The 19954-nt window shown below is 52.3% G+C and overlaps 1 protein-coding gene across 8 annotated transcripts in view; it reads right to left on the minus strand.

Annotated features, from left to right (window-relative positions):
• DNAH17 (dynein axonemal heavy chain 17) overlaps positions 1 to 19954 on the minus strand; it is a 158495-nt gene that overhangs the window by 130763 nt on the left and 7778 nt on the right. For 6 of the 8 annotated variants that reach the window (XM_033182425.1, XM_033182416.1, XM_033182419.1 and 3 more), the window contains exons 2-15: positions 18689 to 19059; positions 16577 to 16770; positions 15491 to 15683; positions 15176 to 15275; positions 14846 to 14931; positions 14481 to 14606; positions 13611 to 13763; positions 13404 to 13490; positions 11263 to 11430; positions 10873 to 10989; positions 6109 to 6374; positions 5114 to 5309; positions 2586 to 2732; positions 678 to 786 (exon numbers count right to left, since the gene is read on the minus strand). In XM_033182425.1, the coding sequence (XP_033038316.1) occupies positions 678 to 786; positions 2586 to 2732; positions 5114 to 5309; positions 6109 to 6374; positions 10873 to 10989; positions 11263 to 11430; positions 13404 to 13490; positions 13611 to 13763; positions 14481 to 14606; positions 14846 to 14931; positions 15176 to 15275; positions 15491 to 15683; positions 16577 to 16770; positions 18689 to 19033 (2287 nt within the window). In that variant the 5' untranslated portion in view covers positions 19034 to 19059. The remainder of the gene's footprint in view (positions 1 to 677; positions 787 to 2585; positions 2733 to 5113; positions 5310 to 6108; positions 6375 to 10872; positions 10990 to 11262; positions 11431 to 13403; positions 13491 to 13610; positions 13764 to 14480; positions 14607 to 14845; positions 14932 to 15175; positions 15276 to 15490; positions 15684 to 16576; positions 16771 to 18688; positions 19060 to 19954) is intronic. The other 2 variants (XM_033182417.1, XM_033182418.1) reach the window with 2 other exon arrangements.

Raw genomic sequence — 19954 nt, forward strand, 5'->3', positions numbered from 1 at the left:
ACTCCGTCTCAGGAAAAAAAAAAAAAAAAAAAAAAAAGAAAAAGAACAATTCAGCAGGATGAAAACTTTTCTTGGGTGGGCTTAACACTCATCAGTACGAGACAGCCCTGGGAATATAGTATCCCTTTAGACATAGGATTTGGAGAATATGTGGACCCTTCACCGCACGTAGGAGCCCCAGACCCCTCATGTTAAAAGCTTCCACCTCTGGGAGCATCAGAGATGGGGCCAGGGGTTCGGGGGCCTTCTGCCTCGTCCAGGGGTAGAGCGAAGGGAAGGAGGGGACTTGTGACTACACTTCTTTCTACTTTCCTGATGTCTGCCCCGAGTTAGCCAAGATGTGCACTGGCTCTGCTCACCAGCTGTGCATGCTCTGTGCATGCTTGCTAAACCAACAGTAGAAACTGGGCCTGCAGCAAACCCAGTTTGGGAACCTTGGAACCCCTTGGCATTTGTAAGTGACACAGATGGGCTTTTTCTTTTTTGGTTTGTTTGTTTTTTGTTATTTTTGGCCTGGGCAAGCAGGTGGAGGTAACTATCTTTTAGCCCCCCTGCAGTTAAAGCAGATCCATGCAGCCAGGAGGCAGAAGTGGCCACTCAGTGGTGTTTGAGGATAGATGCTGGGCAGGTTGGACCCCCACGTTTAACCCAAGGTGGGAGGAATGTGGCCTCCATACCTTCGCCATTCCAGAACAATGTTGTCTCAGCGCTCAGTAATTTGACATCGATTGCTTCCAATTCTGACTTTATTAGTAGAAATTCTACTGCCTTCACTGTAGTCTTTATCTGCAAAACAGAGGTTACAGGTTTTGTTCCCAGTCCAACCAGATTTTAAATTGTTCTCTGGTAAGGACTTTTATTCCTCAACACCAGCTAATACGGTTTGGATCTGTGTTGCCACTCAGGTCTCATGTTGAATTATAATCCCCCAGTGTTGGAGGTGGGGCCTAGTGGGAGAAGACTGGATCATGGGGACGATGATCTCATGAATGGTTTAGCACCATCCCCTCGATGCCGTTCTTGGGACAGTGAATGAATTCTCGTGCAATCTGGTTTTTAAACAGGTACAGCACCTCCCCCACTTCTCTCTTTATCCCAGCTCCTGCCAAGTGGCGTGCCTGCTTCCTCTTTACCTTCCACCATGATTCCAAGTTTCCTGAGGTTCCCCCCCGGAAGCAGAAGCCACTATGCTTCCTGTACAGCCTGCGGAGCCATGAACCAATTCAACCTCTTTTCTTCATAAATTGCCCAGTCTCAGGCTTTGGTTTTTTTTTTTTTTTTTTTTTTTTTGAGATGGAGTTTTGCTCTGTTGCCCAGGCTGGAGTACAGTGGCGTGATCTTGGCTCACTGTAACCTCTACCTCCTGGGCTCAAGCAATTCTCCTGCCTCAGCCTCCCCAGTAGCTGGGACTACAGGCACCCACCACCACACCCAGCTAATTTTTGTATTTTTAGTAGACACGAGGGTTTCACTATGTTGGCCAGGCTGGTCTTGAACTCCTGACCTCAGGTGATCCACCTGCCTCGGCCTCCCCAAGTGCTAGGATTACAGGTATCAAGTATTTCTTTATAGCAATATGATAACAGCCTACTACCCCAATCGAGCCAATGATGATTCACGTTTTTTTTTGTTTGTTTGGAAATCATATTTCAGGACACTCCAAGTCATTTTAGAATGACTTTTATCACTGAGGATTTATGCACACAGCTACTGTTTTTATGTCATAGTATTCCTCTTTCAAGCCCATACCATAGCTAGTTGAGAATCAACCACGTATATGTTGGTTCAAAAGTAACTGCCGTCTTTGCCATTATTTTTAATACATAAATCCTCAGTATATAATCCCAAACTTTCTATGTTTAATATCTTTTTATGATTCTAAGCCAAAGAAATACATGTGGATCACTGAGCATTTCTGGGCTCAGACCTTTTCCCTTGGTCATAAATCTAAAGCTCAAAATCTTTTTTTCTATTTAAATAGAAAAAAATAGCTGGGAGTGATGGTACATGCCTGTAGTCCCAGCTACTCAGGAGGCTGAGCTAGGAGAATCGCTTGAACTTGGGAGGCAGAGGTTGTAGTGAGCCGAGATTATGCCACTGCACTCCAGCCTGGGTGACAGCGTGAGACTGTCTCAAAATAAAAAATCATGTAACATAAACCAAAGCCCAGTGGGAATAAGATATCCATCACCAGCTGTTCTGAGTCACCACTATCTTTGCTGCTGCTATTTGCAGGAATAATGAAGACTGGCTTGAACCATGTTTGAATATTAAAACACACTCATTTAATTCTGTTCCACTTGGAGATCTTACATCAGCAATTGTTGGGTGACAACAAATGCTGGTGTAAGATCTCCAAGTGGAACAGAACAGGAGGCCAGGACAGAGATCTCTGACTCTCTGGCTCACTCATTTATCCCAAGCACATACACATAGCAGGTATTCAGTAAGTATGCAGTGAATGAAAGAATGAATTTGAGTGAATGGGAAGATTTCCCAGGAAGAGCCACATATCTGAAACACGAAAACTGAAACTTGACAAAAAACCAGAAGAAAACCAAGCTGCATGGGGAGCACCAGCTCACCTCATTATACCAGCCAACGATCAGCTCCAGGTTGCCCACAAACTTCCGGAAAGTTTCGTTCTCTGAGAACAGACTCTCTGCACTGTCTGGAATCTCTTTCTGTTGCTGGAAATTCAAATACTTGACTTCTCTCAGAACTGCCACCAACTAAATGATAAATGAAGATCAAAGACCATGTCAGCAGATCATGTCAACAGTGCCGTGTTCAAGCAACAGAAATGAGCATCTGCCCTGGGATGTTTTGACAGCCCAAGGGATCTCAAAGTTGGTGAGAGGCACTGGTTGCTGGCAGGACCAGGACGTTTTCACCCTGTTGGCTGATCCTGAGACAGAAAGCACTGACATCATCCTCATGGGTGGATGAAGTCACCCTCATGGGTGGATGAGGTCACCCTCATGGGTGGATGACATCATCCTTGCAGTTGGATGACATCATTGTAGGTAGATGACCTCATCACCATGGGAGGCTGACATCATCCTAATTTTCTTATCTCTGTCCTCTCCTACCTACTACCCCCAGGAGATTTAGAGTGACTTCGGGTCTTCACTTGTGTCCTCCTTAGGATCTAACCTGCCCTTTTCTCTCTCCTTTCACCTGGTTATGACCCAAGAGATCAACAACAGGAACATCCCTTCCAACAGTGCTTCTGGCCACAAAGCTATTCTCAAAGTTGAGATAAGCTCCATGTTGCTGAATCCCCTGGTCACATCATGGGCCTCATTTCATGGGATCCCCAGCAGCTGGCACTCTTTCCTCCTGGGCACAGTGTCCTCCTGGCTTCCAGGACACCACACATTCCTGGTCACCATTATTAGTCTTTTTTGATAATCTCAAGATGTCCATGATGGGGAGCCATAGAGCTTGGTCCTTCTCAATTTACTCTCAGTTGAGTGAGGTGTGATGTCATCCAACATCATAGCTGCCTTGACCAGCCAGCCCATGTCATCTCCACTGAATGAGGTGTGATGCCATCCAGTGTCATGGCTGTAAGTACCATCTCTGTGTGGGTGGCTCCCACATTTATGTCTCCAACCCGTCTCTCTAGTGACTTCCAGACTTCTGTATCCACCCGCCTACTCAGCTCCTCTGTTTGGATGTCCAGGTGACATATCACACCCAACAAGGCCAAAGCAGAGCAGCCCATCGTCCCCTGTGGCCTGCCCCACCTGCTCTCTTGGCTGATGGCAATTTTACCTGTCTACTCACCTGACCCCAAAACACTGGGACTGACTCCCCTCTTCCAATCGTGCTCCATTTCCAACCCACTAGAGTCTCCATGGCACTATGATCAAGTCCAGAAGCTCACCACCACCTTCACTGCTGCCACTCTGGTTCCAGCCACCACCTCCCAGCTGTTATCTCTTGCCTGGATTGTGGCAAGAGGCTCCTGATTTTCCTACAATTTCCCCCAGCCCCAGCTCCCTTCAATCTACACACCTCACAGCGTGGAGAAGGGTCCTTTACAAGTAGAAATCTAATCGCAGCACTCCTCTGCCTGGAACCCTGCAGGGGCTGCCATCTTGCTCAAACTAAGCCCCAAGTCCCTCTGTGGCCCATGGGGCCCTTCCTCATCACCTCTCACCTCTTCTCCTACGACCTCCCCTTTGCCCACTCCCCCGCCCCACTGGACTACTTGCTGCTCCTGGACCTCATCAGGCTCTCGTGTGCCTCCTGGCATTTAGCTGTGTGCTCTGCTGCAAAGCTGTCCCTTCCATCTCTGCTCAGTGGCACTCTGACCTCCCACAAGTCTCTGCTCACATCTAAACTTGCACCTGCCCCTTCCACCAGCTCTATTGATCTTCTTAACCTGCCCTTCCTGCTCTTCCTTCTGTGGAACCTACTGCACCTTCTACAGTATCACATGCTTGACTCCCTTGTGAATGCTAACTGATCATCCTCCCCGCCCTCCTGCCGGGAGGTCGGCTCCAGGAGGGCAGGACAGACAGATCTCTGAATCTCTGGCTCACTCATTTATCCCAAGCACATACACATAGTAGGTACTCAGTAAGTATTCAGTGAATGAAAGAACCAATGTTAGTGAATGGGAAGATTTCCAAAGAAGAGCCGCATCTCTGGTTTCCCTGCCTTGCCGCGTGTAGGTTGGGCAGCTGTGGGGCTGTGATTGTAGGAATAGGGTTCCGTCCTCTGTTCTGAACTTCCTGGGTTTTAGCCACGGAACCCACATCCCAAAGCCCACGAGTGTGAATTCTCCCCAGCGTGCCTGGCTTGACCAGCCAGCGCATTTGTATAGATTCGGCAAATACTTTTCTTCCTCCCAGTTTCAAATTGATGTTTCTTCTTGGGATCACATGAACGCTTTCAAGAAGATATTCATTGAAGCTACTGTCAAAATTGCTTCTGCTTTGCCTCATGTCTTAAATATGCCCTGGACATACTTAAAAAGTGAAGCTTTAGGCTAACTGTGATATAAACATTGACCTCCATAAATCTGCACTGAGAGAACCTTGGCAGGCCCTGTCCCTGGCTCCCAAGGAGCCTTTGATGGGTGCCCACTCCTGGCACACACCGCTTTGCTGAAGTTGACGTGGATGAGGTTGCTGGAGGCGTCCCGCAGAATTAGCGGCTGCCCCAGGTTGAAGTGGCAGTCCTGGTCCACGCCCGCCACCCACTGCTGGTAGATCTTCTCGCGGTAGGACCTCAGCAGCTCCATCATCTCATCATACTTCTGATAAATCAACTTGGCCTCTGCTCCAGACATGACCCTGGAATCAGAGTGGGAAGGTGAGGCCCCACTGGACGTCTCCTGTGGGGTGTCTTTGGTGTGTCCCATTGCTGCTGCCTGATCTGGGGTGCCGAAGTGGCCAGCCACCCATTTACTCAAGGCTCACAGAATGAATATGCAAACAAGCAGTGGCCAGACCAAATGTTCAAACAGAACTCGGACCTGCAGTCTGCAGCCACTGGCCCAGGAGGCCAAAATAGAACCCACGCAGCAACCAGCTCCCGACCACCAGGCCTGGATGAATGACTGCCAGCCCCTCTCCAACTTTCATTCTCCCTTCCAACCTGGGGTCAAACAGATGAAAGCAAATATGCCCCCCAAACGACTGCATAAAAGCCTCCCCACTGCTCGGTCAGCTGCACCGGCCTCCCCAGGCCAAGACCTCCAGCCGGGCCTCCCCTGCAGCAGTCCCTGTGTCCACCATGAAGCCTCTCCGGCCCCTGGCTATCTGGGAACCTCAGCCAAGTGCACGCAACAGTGGCTCAGCCGACTGCATACACAGCCTCTGCCTGTTCCTGCTGGGTGGCCTTCATGTCTACCAGGCTGGTGGGCAAGGGTGGGGACCAGCCAGATTCCCCTTGAGCACTCCCACCAAGAAGGCATTCAGGGGAGGAGGGAGGACCAGACAGGGTTTCCTCTGGGCTTTTGCTCTGGGAGGTAATGGTCTGGTCAACAGGAGGGGTGGTCTGGCTCAGGGATGGGAAAGTCCCTCTCGCTCTCCCGCACCATGGAGGTGGGGTACCCGCCCCTGCCTGCCCCTGGCCAGGGCTGTGACTCACGGGTGTTCGATGTGCTTCAGGTGTTTCATGGACACCTCCAGCCTCTCCTGCAGCTCCAGGCTCCACTTGAGCTGCCCGGCCACGGGAGGCATGTTTTTGTGGATCAGGGGAATGTTGCCCTCCTCGGAGGCTGCAATCTGGGCATCATACAAGATCTTGGCATTGTCCAGCTCAGCGTCAAACAGCTCCAGCATGACTGAATACCTGGGCACCACCTCAGCAAGAATCAGGGGCCGCTCCAGGAGGCCCCCACACATGTACAGGAGCTGGGGAGAAAGGAGAAGGGGGCCTCTTCGGCTGAGTCCGCTCCCCTTCCCCAGCCTGTGGCTGTGGACAGAACGAGCAGGGCCAACCTTCAGAAGCGAGAGAACGTGCACCTTGCCAAAACAAAAGAATCCACTGGAACCTTTCTGTGTGTGTCAGCTGACTCAGTGGGTGCTTTTATGCTTCTCCCATTGACTTAGGCCGAGTCTGCAAATACTCGACTTGTAATCCCACAGGACAAGTAAGTCCAAGACCTATGAGAGTTTTTTCTAAGCCCAGGAAAAATCAGAATTCTGGTAAGGAAGATTCAAGCAATTAAAGCATAGGCTGAGTACCATGGCTCACGCCTGTAATCCCAACACTTTGGGGGGCCGAGGCAGCAGGATCACTTGAGCCCAAGAGTTCGACACCAGCCTGGGTGACATAGCAAAATCCTGTTTCTACAAAAAAAAAAAAAAAAAAAAAATACAAAGAATACATGAAACTAGCTGGGTCCAGTTTTTGTGTTCCTTTGGGTGTACCCTTAGAGTTCCAGCTACTCAGGAGGCTGAGATGGGAGGATCACTTGAGCCCCAGGGGTCAAGGCTGCAGTGAGCCAAGATTGCACCACTGCACCCCAGCTTGGACAACAGAGGGAGACCCTGTCTCCAGAAACAACAAACCCAAAACAACTCCAAGTAAACAATTTAAAAATAGCCATAATGTTGCATTTATATACCCAGCTTCTACTCTGATCAAGATAAATGGGGAAATGTTTTAGTCACAAGAATTCTTCCTCTTAGGAAGAGCACTGCCGCTCTCGGGCAGCTCAGGCAGAAAACCACCATCAGGAAATGTGTTTTGCTCTGAAAAAGCTCTGGGGGTCAGACCAAGTGGGTAGGGGACGAGAGACAGGGAAGACAATCTCATATGAAACAGGGTCCCCAAGCGCTGGGTGTGAGTGGGAAATCCGTGAGAGTTTCCTGGGGCTACCATCATTTGTGCCCAGTGGGGCCAGACCTGCTGTGGTGAGCCTGAGTCTCAGACTTGCCCCAGACTTGGGTCTGAGAAATGTGACCACGGTCCCTAGAAATGGCCGCTGGAGGAAAGACCAAAACATGACCGCAAAGAAAGGGAGATTTTTCAGGCCCCAAAAAGTACAGATTCCCAAATGCAAGACTGCAGCTATTTTTAAAATAAACCTTCCTGACCCAAATTCTGATTTCTCCTGGACTTAGAAAAAAAATGGTCACCCTTGGACCTATTTGTACTGTGGGTTGTACAAATGGAGCAGCTGTGGACTCTCAGGCAGACACGGAAACGCTGGTGTCCTGCCAGCTACCCACTTCCTCCACAGTCGCCTGCTGACGTATGAGGTCACCAGTTTCACTTGTTCAAAGCATTGACATGGGGCAGTTGGAAAAAAAAAATGTTCCTCTTAATGGTTTATGATAATCCTGTCCCAGCATTTTTTTTTTTCTCTCTCTCTTCCCATTTCTCTCTCCTCCTTTTCATGTTTATCTAGTTTTTGGCTTAATGACTTTTGGAAAGGAAGCGAATTCTGTTTTCTGCCAAGAGGCGATCATGTGGAAAATTGCTCTAGAACGTTCCTGGCTGTGAGTTGCTGATAATGAGAACTAAGTCCGGAAGAGGCAGGGGATGGAAGGGACAGGAGGGAGAGAAACCCCAGGGGCTTACTGTCATTAGAGCACAGGGCGGTCAAACCAGGGGGGAATGTTCTCAGGTCAAAGAGAAAGGCGAACAGATGGCGATGGAAATGGGTTACAAGAGTTATTTCTCCCCACCCTCCCCTTTGTTTTAAATCAAGCATAAACATACCGTGAAAACGTTTTTTAAAAGAGACTCTTTCTTTTAGAGCACAAAAGCCCGTCTTGACCCTAACAGTGGCCAGGGATGCGGAGGGGAAAGCCTGGGGCGGGATGACTGCATTTGTTCCTCGCTGGCTCTGTTCTGCAGAGGCGGGGTTGGGTTTCTTCCAGGACCTCCTGCTCCTCACAGGGTAGGGGCCTAGGTAGGGCTCCCGAGGGCTCACAAAGCAGAACTCGCCAACCCAGCTCCCTCCCCACTGCTGGATCCCCCAGTGAACTCTGGTGGAGGTTCAGCCCAGACCCATACGCTGGTCCTTATCTGTTCTTTCCCTTTTTCCAAACTAGATGTAGGGGGCGGAATCTCCATGTTGGGGCCAGTGAGACTCTGGGGACTCGTCTGGCCCTGGCCAGGTGACCAGTTACTTAATTTTTCTGATTTTCCTCATTGGCACAGAAGCAGGGAGTCACAGCACTCCCCTGTGGAGCTGGCATTAGGGGTGCAGGATCTACAGAAGTCAGCTGCCTGCCCGCCCACCCAGCCCATGCGCCTGTGCCCCATCTTTAATTTTAGAGACCCAAAAGTGAGGTTTCCAAATAAAAGAATTGGCTCCATTGGGACCCTTCTGCGCTGGGGCAGCCCTAACACTTTCATGTTATCCTTCAGGGGCTCCACGTGGGAGGCTTACGCTAGAGTGAAACTACCTTCCAACAACATCCAGAACAACCAGCCTCCCTTGGCAAGAGCCAGTTCTGCACTGCAGGAAATATTCAAAAGCGCCTGCCCTGGGCTAGGCTCAGTTCTAAGGGAATGCAAATCCAGTGCCTGCCCTCAGGGGGGTTACCTTCTGGTTGGGAAGACAAGGAACACACAGACATTAGTACCTAATTGAATACGAGATGAGGGAGGGCCGTTGCTGAGAAGGGAAGGCAGGCTGCTGAAGGCACCAGCCTGGGGGGCATTTGAGTAGAAGGAAGGAAGGGAGGACCCTGCAAACCAGGGTTGCAGCTACCTGGGGAAGAGCCTTCTGAGGAAGGGAACATTGACAAAGATTCTTTGCTTGGCCAAAGATTCTCATCACGGTCTCCATCCTCTACCATCCCCCAGGGGATGTCTGATTATCCTAACCTGCCTCCAGCTAGAATCTTGAAGTTGCTTTAGCCAGAATCTCCCAACCCCTGATGTCACCTCTAAGTATTTTTCCATCCACTGACCCCCACCCTGCTCCTTTGCTGGAAATTCCTACTTACCTGCAGTGTATTCAAAGTGGAGCCCCGTCGCTCTCCCTATGCCTGTGTCTATTGAGACGGTATACATTGTGAATAAGGTCTGAATCCAGTCAGCCCCATCTTGCTTCCACAAGTATAATTGAACAATTTTTTCAACCACAGCAAGGCAGTGCTGTATTAATTAATTTGCATTCATTGATATTTTGCCTAGAACACCAACTTGATCCAAGACTTACTTGATCCTTAATTTGCGGAGCTTCAAATTCCCATATATTTGCATTTTTGCAAGAGTGTTCAAAAGGGCAAAGGAACATCCTGCCATTTGTGGGAGACAGATCTTTGTCCTCAGGAATCTCAGCCCTGACATGCCCTGAAAGATGACCACCAGCCCAGGTTGCCCAAGCCAACTCGACTGCCTTCACAGTCATGGGAGCTGGTCTGGCCCAGCGGTTCAGATCAGGAGCCCTGGAAGCAGTCAAGTCCAGAACTCATGGGCCTGGGCAACACAGCAAAACCTTGTCTCTATAGAAATAAAAACTAGGCCAGGCGTAGTAGCTCACGCCTGTAATCCCATCACTTTGGGAGGCCAAGGTGGGTGGATCACCTGAGGTCAGGGGTTCGAGACCAGCCCAGCATGGCAAAACCCCATCTCTAGTAAAAACACAAAAATTAGCCAGGTGTGGTGGCATGTGCCTATAATCCCAGCTACTAGGGAGGCTGAGACAGGAGAATCGCTTGAACCCGGGAGGCGGAGGTTGCAGTGAACTGGGACTGTACCACTGCACTCCAGCCTGGGCAACAGAGTAAGACTCCATCTCAAAAAACAAACAAACTAACAAAAACCCCTTAAAACTAAAAATAGAGAGACCCCAGAGACCTCCCTTGTCCCTTCTGCCATGTAAGGACCAAATGAAAAGATGGCCATCTAGGAACAGAAGTAGATCCTCACCAGACCCCGAGTCTGCTGGACCTCCCAGCCTCCAGAACTGACAAAAATGAAATGTATGTTGTTTAAGCCACTCGGTCTACAGCAATCTGTTATAGTGGCCTGCATGGACGAAGGCATTGTATAAATTCAGCTCAGTGGGCCAAAATCTGCATGAATTTTATTTTTACACCCACTTTACCTCTGTAACTTTCACTCCTTTTGAGTAGTGGGAAAACCGAATCAAGAATAAATGGTCCCCTTTTTTCTTTGAGCGTGAGCGTTAAGAAGGATCAGTAAAATGTCATCTCACGCTCACTTGCTCCTCTTCCTCTAAGATGTGGCAGTAAGAACCATCAGGAGCTACACTGGGTGTTCACTGCTGACTGACTCCGAGGCACAGGAGAAAGGGCCCCCCCCCCTCCCCGGGCATCCGCTCTACATGGAGAGGATGAAATGGTCTCCAAGATCGTTCTCGACATGAATCCAGTGCCAAGGCACCAGGCTCCAGATCAGCCTGAGTCCCCACGGCACCCTTACCTTTGCAGAGGACTCAATAGAGCTGCAGTCCTCAAATCCTTGGCAAAAGATCGTGGCCAGCCTCCTATCCAGGTCTTGGATTTTGATCTCAAAATCAGCATAATCACGGTCAAAATTCTAAAGGCAAATGAAAATGTCAACCTTGTAATCAGCGTGCAAAGCCAGCCAAGGGCACCCTCTCCAGCCCCCGCCCCTGCTGAGAGGACTTGGGGCTGAGGCGCAGCTCAGTGTGCTCACTGTTGTGGGGACTGCTCTACCCAGTTTTCAAAGGGTTGGGATCGCCCGGCACCTGCTTCCTCCGTGTGCCCTCCCATCACTCCCCTAAGCTGGTACTGAGGCTGCTGCTGTTCTCACCGAGTTCGGTTCATCCAACCCTGCCTGAGGACCTACCGAGTCTCCAGGGTCCAAGGGGTCATATTTGCAGTCGGCAAAAACCTTCACCAGCTCAAAGACCTCGTCATAGATCTGGGTCACCAGGTTCCCGAGGAGGTTCCCACGCACGCCCCCAAGCTCGATTTTCTCCAGCTTCAGAAACTCAATTGCTGTTTTATAGAGTTCCTAGTGGAGGAGAAAAACAGTCAATTCATCTTCACAACGAAACTCACAAGTCCAGTTACAAACTGGCTCTGACCCCAGGCAGGAGGAGCTGGAGAGCAAACTGTCCCCAGGAGACACCACCGTGGGGGTGAGAGGACACCCTCTGTGTCCGTGCTATTCTTGAAGCAGACGTCCCATTGCCTGCAGAAAAAGGGGATGGAAGGAAGGGCTCTGAATTACCTATGAGGTGTGAATGAGGAGGCGCTGGAGAGGGTCAAGTTTGGGATCCTGTCCTGACCCTAGACTGGCCACACCGCATCTCTAAATAAATCACTCTCTGCTGGGACCTCCGTTTTCTCTGCTGTGGGAAGTGGTTGGAATGGTGAAGATTTCTACGCTCTTGCTAAGCTTTAAATTCGCTACTACCTGGAAGACCATCCTATGCAGAGCGCCATGTCCTGAAGGTGATCCAAGAGGGAAGTGGCTGGGATGCCTGGATGGACACAGGTGTGGCTCATGCCCCCTCTCCCTGAAGTGCTCCCTATTTTGCCCCATAGCATTATTTGCCCCATAGCAATGCATTCCTTTCCAGACGCCTGGTCTCCCGTCTGCATGGCTGGCATTTACTTTAGTCACGTTCAGGCCCATCCCATTAGCTGGTTCTGTGTGTGTGGTTCTCGTTTCCCAAACGAGGTCTCCAAGGCTCCATGGACGGTCTTCTGTGCCCCTGCACGTACCAGGCACAATGCAGGCAGAGTTTAGACTGGAAATCTTCCTGTGAACTTGACATCACTCCCCTAAACTGGTGCTGAGGTGGGTGCCATTCTCCCAGGTCCAGAAGCATCAGGCCACACACCACCAACACCACCACCCCCCCAAGGAGAAGCACAGGCACTGAGGGTCAGGAGCTCTTGGCTTTTCCACCTGACACGGAGGATACAGACGAGGCTGACATGGCCTGTTGTCAGGGAGTGGACAGCAAAGCCATTTCCTCCACCTCCCAAGTCCCCTCCTGCCCAGAATCTTCCTTCTGATTCAGGAATCTGTCATGTGGGAATCACAGATCCTTGTCCAGAAGTGACTGCAACCCTCCACGTTCTCAGTCTGCGAGATTTCAGGCATGCGTCCGCACTCTGACTGCAATTTTGAACTCCTGAGCGGGCCTCCCTCCCCTGTCCGCCAGGAGGTATAGATGAGAACTGGACGAGCCTCTCCCAAGCTGCTGACAATGGTGTCCACTCTAAAGTCAATGCCTTACGGTTCCAGGATGATTTTCCTCTTTTTTTAAGGATGTGAGTTATACAGTTATATGTGCACAAAGTTTTGAAAAATTACACCATGCAGAAGATACAAAAGGCAAAACTTTCTTGCCCTACCCTGTCTTGATCCCTCTCATCTCTTCTCTCCAGAGCCCCCAGAGAAGCTTTTTTTTTGAAACAGGGTCTCACTTTGGCACCCAGGCTGGAGTGCAGCAGCGCGATCCTGGCTCACTGCAGCCTCAAAGTTCTGAGCTCAAGTCATCCTCCCTCCTCGGCCCACCCGAGTTCTGGGATTACAGGTGTGAGTCACCAGGCTGGGCCATGCACCATTTTAAAGGTTTTGTCTGCTGTGTGTCACTCTGTATCCACATGGTGCTTACACCGGGACCTCCCTTAAGTCTCCATTTGTAATAATCGAGTTCCACTAAGTGACTGCTGTTCCCCCCAGGTGTCCTGAACGCAGTGGTTTAAACTTATCAGTAACCTGCTCATGACAGAAGGCACGAGATAAGGGGAGAAGCACCCAAAGTGGGTCATTTTTACTCTTGGCTAACAGCTCTGGGCATGGTGGAGGCTGCTGCAAAGCCTTGGTTTCCCCATAACAGATGTTTGGGCCTGACTTATTCTCTGCCTGGGGAGTTATTGTCCAGGGGGGTAGGGATGGACGCTGCGGGCGTCCTAGGGTAGGAGCAGTCTGGGAAGTGGAGGTCAAGATGCACCCAGTTCTGTTTTTACCTCAATGGTCTGGATGCGGTGGGAGAAGAAATTCATCCTGGAAAAGGCAAGAGAAGAAGGGAACTCCCAAGGCACGGGCTCTTTGTCCTTAGAGGAAAGAGAGACGAGGCGGCGTTTGCTTCAAATGTCCCCACTTTCTCAAATGTCGGGGCCCATATGAACTCGCTCGTGTCTCGCCCTGGCCCTCGCCCTGCACGGAAGGGCTACCTTAAAGAAAAGCTTCATGTTTGTGCAACAGAAGTCGTACGTCTGGTAGAGCTCCTTCAGCACGTGCACGGCCAGGGAGACGCCGCTCAGGACTTCCTCGATTTCGCCCTGCAGACCCTTCAGCACCTCTTCCGGGCTCAGGAAGGTCCGTGTCTGGGCAAGAGAGCAGACAGACATTGAAAGCTCTGACAAGCCATTCGGGGTGACGTCCAGGCACGCCGCCTGCCGGAGCCACGATCTGTTCTAATGTGTGGATGTCCGAAGTAACCCTCCCAGCCGCCCACTGCTGGGCCGTTTTTATGGGACGGAGCTGCCTTCCCCTCCTCAGCCCCTCCTCCTTTGCCAAGGCTGCAGCATCATGGACGGGGGTCGCAGATGATGACAGGCCCTCCAGGGACCGGGGACCCCAGTGCCCTTCTGGTCGTGAAGATGGGGTCACAGCACGGTTTTAATACACAGAGGTGGCCCAGGGGATACAGCCCTTCAACTTAAACACCGTGGCTGGCTAGTGGGTGCTTATGAGTGGGAGGAAGGAAAGAAAGTCTCTGCTAAGGGAGACAGAAGGTGGCTCGACGTGGGGTTAGAGAGACCCACAAAGCACTGGACGGGTCTCGGGGTGCTGAGACTCTCGGGGCAGACTTCCTGCTCTGTCCCCATCTTCCCTTTCTTCTCCCTCAGTGCTCTCCCTAGAAGAACTTAGGTAGCCTTGAGGAGGGCTCCATCTCGGCTCGGGGCCTGAAAAGGCTTGTGCCGACATCTTGGCCTGCGCTCAAACTGCTGGGGAACATGGGCAGCAGGAAAACGGTGAACCGGGAAAGGGCCCCAGCCAGGAGCGGAGGAAGGGGACCCGGGGGGCCAGGGGAGGGTTACCATCTCGATGATTTGGTTGCAGAACTCCTGCAGGATGACGATGATCCTGACAGGTGTGTTATAGTACTCAGAGGTGGCCCAGATAAAGCAGATGGTGTCCAGCACCTTGGCGATGAAGGTGGGGAGCTGGGGGGAGATGGGCCCAGGCACGCTGGAGGGGACCAGCCTCTGCACCTTATCCCAGCGTCCCAGCCCTCCCCTTCCCATGGCTGTCACTGGGCATCCAGGAGAGGGTCCCCAAGGAGGAGGGGAGAGGCAACTCCCTAGGCCCACACATCTGATGACAGCCAAGAACCCCACGGCCCCACATGCCTTGAAGAAACAAGACCCTCCCCACCAAAGTCAGCTCTCCCTTGCCAGCACACCATCGTGAAGTCGGCTTGCTCCATCTCCTCCAGCAGTATCCGTAGGGGCTTCAAATAGAGCACAATGTCGTTGGCTTCCTTCAGCCCTGCACAGAACAAGAATAAGCTCCCACCAGTAAGGAGCGGAAATTGCTCAGAAACGACGCGGATGTGGCTCCCTGTGCCGAGACCTGCTCCTTCAGGAAACGGGGCCTTTCTCAAGTGGAGGGGGCTGAGAAAGCTGCTTGCAGAGGGAGGCCAACGTCCTAGGGTTGGCGACAGGCCTGACCCAGCCCTCCCAGGAGGCACGGACAGCTTCGTGCAGAACTCATGGCGGGGTCACAGGCTCACCTTCCGTGACGTTGGTGTAAACGTTTTGCAGGGCTGGCCAGTAGCAGCTTTTGGCTTTCTCTAGGATCTCAACAATCTTGTTCACTTTGGGTCTGTTTAGCTGAGAAGGGGAGAGAAGATCCACCTTTCATTGACCTGGAAGACCCTACAGTGAGGCCAACCTGACCCTGTGGCTGGCTGGGGCTGCAGAATTTCCACAGGTCAGCAGAGCCCTCAGGTCAGGACTCCTGGGAGGTAGGCACTGGGAGGCTGAGAGCTAGCCAGGTCACCCAGCTGGGATGATGCTGCAGCCTCACAGGACAGAGGAGGCCGCACCTGCTCGTGGATGCACTTGAGGTTCAGCAGCCGGGCATCCCAGAACTCAAACTCCACTCGGGGCAGGGGGTGCAGCCCGTCCAGCAGCGCCTGGGCCGAGTCTTTGCTCAGCACATCCCGGATCTGGTGGGACCATTCGATGATGATGGTCTCGATGGCGTGCAGGAGCGTGTTGTCCAGCGAAGAGGGGATCCTACCCGACAGAAGGTTGGGGCGTTGCTTTCATGATGATACACACATGGGTCCCCCCCAAGCTCTCCCATGAAGCCTTCTGCCCACCAATCCCAAACCACCAGCAGCAGCACTGTCTGGTCTCATGTCCCTGGTGCCTCCAGCCACCTTGGGGAGGCTAAAGAAGTTCCCAAGACTCCCAGCTAGGAAGAGACCCCAGGGAAATAACGGGTATGGTCAGAGTTGCCAGTGCCTGGAGGCACTCACCTCCAAGGAAGAGGGAGAGAATTAAGTAAACCCTATTTAAACCCCATTCAAGATGGCTCCTCTGGCGCCACCACCGGGCATGCTGCTTGAGGCTTTGTGCATGATCAGTGGAGGACTTGCCCACATGAGGCAAGCATGGAACCAATTGTCACGAGGGTCTCACATATCCGGGGAGGTTGCAAATTGTGGCAACGCAGATGCGAGGGGACACCTTGGAGTCCCTTGGGCTTCCCAGGTCCTCTGGGGCACCCCAGCCCCTACGCAGACTTGCATGTACCTGCTGAGAGTCCCTCCCACTCCCACTCACTGACCCTGTCCCGCATCTTAAAGCTGTGCCTCCTGTTTCCCGGCCATGCTAACAGGTGGGACACCTTCTGCATGCCCGGTGGTGACTGGACCAGCACACATGTATGACCCGGGTGGGGTGGCGGGTCCAGGTGCCAAAGCCCCAAGGGCTGCAGAGCCTGCTCCCTCCCTGCCCTGGTTCCATCTTCCTCAGTCTCAGCACCACCTAATGCACCACCTTGCCCTGCTTTTCCTTGGATTTAACACGTGAAGCCACTCTGCAGGGAAACAACAGGTGTGGGAGTGTCAAGCACATGCCACTTGCCCACCCAGCGGTGGCCGGAAGCAGCTGGGCCCACACACCTCTCCATGGACTCTAGCGTGCCGTCCAGGTTGCCCAGGTGCTCTGGGATGGGCAGCAGGGTTTTGCCTTTGATCTTGCCACTCATCACAAACATTTCGTTCTTCAGCCTGTGGACCTGCTTCACGATGTCTTCTGAGACCACCTGGGGCCATCCAGCCGTGTTCTCGCGTTGGTTTAACAGAGAATAGAGGACCTAAAAGGAAACACTCCTGTGGTTCCGCCTCCTGTGCCTTCACCAGCTCGGCAACTGCAGAGCTGGATCCCCAGGGGAATTCCAAAGACCTGGCGTCTGGAGCCCTGGGAAAACTGGGTCCTTCTTCCAGAAGGAGGTGGGACCGGTCATGGAATTTATACCAGCTGCCCTGTCCTGGTGGTGCCAAAGCCATTCCCAAATTCTTGCACCCCTGGCACACACTCTTTGCTAAAGGCCTAGGAGGTCTGTGGTGGGTCAAACTGTGTCCCCCAAATCCATCTGCTGAAGCCTTGACTCCCAGCACCTCAAAATGTGACTATTTGGAGATAGGTTCTTTAAAGAGGTGAGTAAGGGCTGGGGGCAGTGGCTCATGCCTGTAATCCTAGCATTTTGGGAGGCTGAGGTGGGTGGATTACCTGAGGTCAAGAGTTTGAGACCAGCCTGGCCAGCATGGTGAAACCTCATCTCTACTAAAAATACAAGAAGTAGCCGGGCATGGTGACACATGCCTGTGATCCCAGCTACTTGGGAGGCTGAGGCAGGAGAATCATTTGAACCCGGGAGGCGGAGCTTGCAGTGAGCCAAGATTGCGCCATTGTACTCCAGACCGGGCAATAGAGCAAAAACTCCATCTCAATCAATCAATCAATCAATCAAGAGGTGAGTAGTTAAAATGAGGTTACTAGGGTGGGCCCTAGTCTGACGGGTGTCCTTACGAGGAGGGGAGATTAGACACGCACAGAAGGTTGACCACATGAGGACACAGGGAGAAGATGGCCATCTGCAAGTCAAGGAGAGAGGCCTTGGGGAAAACCCACCCAGCCGACACCTTCATCTTCAACCTTCAGCCTCCAGAACGGTGAGAGTGTCTGGTGCACAAGCCGAGCACACAGGCCTCTGTGCTACAGACGAGAAGGGTGATGACCAGGAAGGCTAAGATACTCCCACATTCTGGAGGTCCGACTCCCCAAACTGTGTCCCTCCCCCGACCGACACAGTACCTGCCAAGGGTGACAGCAGAGGGACACATAACGTGACACTCCATTTTCTCCCCTTTTGTAACTCAAAGTCTCAAAATTGGGGAAACCTATCGGCCGGTCCTCAGTCCACGCCCTCCCAGGCCATGGGCAGGTCCTCAGTCCACGCCCTCCCAGGCCATGGGCAGGTCCTCAGTCCACGCCCTCCCAGGCCATGGGCAGGTCCTCAGTCCACGCCTTCCCAGGCCATGGGCAGCAGCTGCACCCGGCACAGCACGGCAGTCCCGGTCCTCAGTCCACGCCCTCCCAGGCCATGGGCAGCAACTGCACCCAGCACAGCACGGCAGTCCTAGTGCTGTCCGGAAAGAACAAGGGGATGCATGGGGCTTCTCAGATTTCAAGGGCACGAGCACCACCTGGAGGTCTTGTCAGACAGCAGGTCTGTGGCTGGGCATGGTGGCTCATGCCTGTAATCCCAACAGTTTGGGAGGCTGAGGCAGGAGAATCACTTGAGCCCAGGAGTCTGAGACCAGTTTGGGCAACAGGCTATTTTTTTGGTGAGACGTCATCGCTACCAAAAACTACAAAAATTAGCCAGGCATGGTGGTGTATGCCTGTGGTCCCAGTCTGGGAGGCTGAGGCTGGAGGACTGGTTGAACTTAGGAGGTTGAGGCTGCAGTAAGCTGTGCTCCCACCATTGCACACCAGCCTAGGCAGCAGAGTGAGACCCTGTCTCAAAAAAAAGATTAAAAAACCAAAAGCAAGCAGGTCTGTCTGAGCAGGTCAGGGTGGACGGGGCCCAAGCACCTGCATTTCCAATCCCTCCCCAGCTCTGCGGCTGCTGCTGGCCCAGGGACCACAGGCTGAGCAGCAGGACTCAAGGCCACTCCCGAGAAGTCAGCCGTGCTCGAGACCCCCGACGCCAGCCTGGATGTGCTCACCTCCTCCACCACTGCGATCAGCTGGTCCACGGGGGTGGGGCTGATGTCACCGTAAAGGAGCCGGGCCTTGTAGTTGTCCTTGTTGATGTTATCGGGCTTTGTCTTGATAAAGTAAACCCCTTTGGACTTGAGGGACTCGGGGAAGCCCAGGCAGGGTACGATCATGCCAGCTGCATTGAGCGTCAGCACCAGCACCCGGACATCGGGCTTTTCAAAGAACTCTGTGAACACAGCCACGTTCTCCTCGGCGCCCATCAGCTTGCTCCACTTGTCCGGCTTGAACTTTAGGACGATGGAGGCAACTTCCTCCAGATACTCTAGTCTGACGTCTGGGGTCATTGTCATCTTGGCCTTTCCTTACACAGTGGTATCTGTTAAGGGTGCAAGAAGCAGGTGTGAACTGTCTCCCAGGCTCCCTAATTTCCCACCCATCCCTGGGACCGCAGGAAATTTCTGTTCTACCAGAGCAGGAACAAAAGAGTTGGTCATCAGTGTGCAGTTTTTAGTTGTGGATGGATTGGGGTGGGGAGGGATGGGGAGGGGTGCTGTCTGTGTGCTTTAGCTGGTGCTGGCACCTGCCCCGGCCCCACCATGGGGGGGGGGTCTCCCAGGAGTGAGGCTGCCCAAAAGTGGTGTGTACTTACGTTCCTGTGACCATAAAGTTCAGAGGATGGGAAAGAGAGATGAACACTGGAAAAAAAGAGAAAAGGAAATGATCACTGCCAGACAGTGTGAAGGGGATGGGACAGGAAAAGGCAAAATGAGAAGCTAGAGGATCAGGTTGAAAAGTCCCGGCAAAGCAGTAAAAGACGTCGCAGCCCCAGAGTATGTGGAAAATGCAAGAAGGAAGCAGACCCCACGTGCAGGCAGTGAGACTCGGCGCTCCGTCTTAGCCTCAGCCGTGGTACACCTTAACTTTTACCCTGCTCTGCACCCCCCTTCTCCCTCCAGCCCCCAGCGTGAGCCCCCAAAGGAATCAAGCTGCAGATTCCTGACAGACCCCTCACAAGCTTCTCAGATGCTCAGGGGCAGGGTTAACTAGAGAGTTGGAGGGAAGGGATCCCCTTAAAGAACACCCTGAAGTCCCAAAGGTTAGGCAAGGGAGGGACTCACTGTAGGCACAGAATTTAAAGGCACACCCAAACACTCAGTTATCAAGAGAAAAGGCGTGTCAATATTTTTAAAAATCAAAATGAGTGCAAACAAATTTATGATGAACAAAATATCAAAGTTTCAAATAAAGACAGGCTCTGGCAAGAGGCCTGG

The sequence above is a fragment of the Trachypithecus francoisi genome, unplaced genomic scaffold (assembly GCF_009764315.1).
Source record: "Trachypithecus francoisi isolate TF-2019V2 unplaced genomic scaffold, Tfra_2.0 Lachesis_group20, whole genome shotgun sequence".
Taxonomy (NCBI): domain Eukaryota; kingdom Metazoa; phylum Chordata; class Mammalia; order Primates; family Cercopithecidae; genus Trachypithecus; species Trachypithecus francoisi.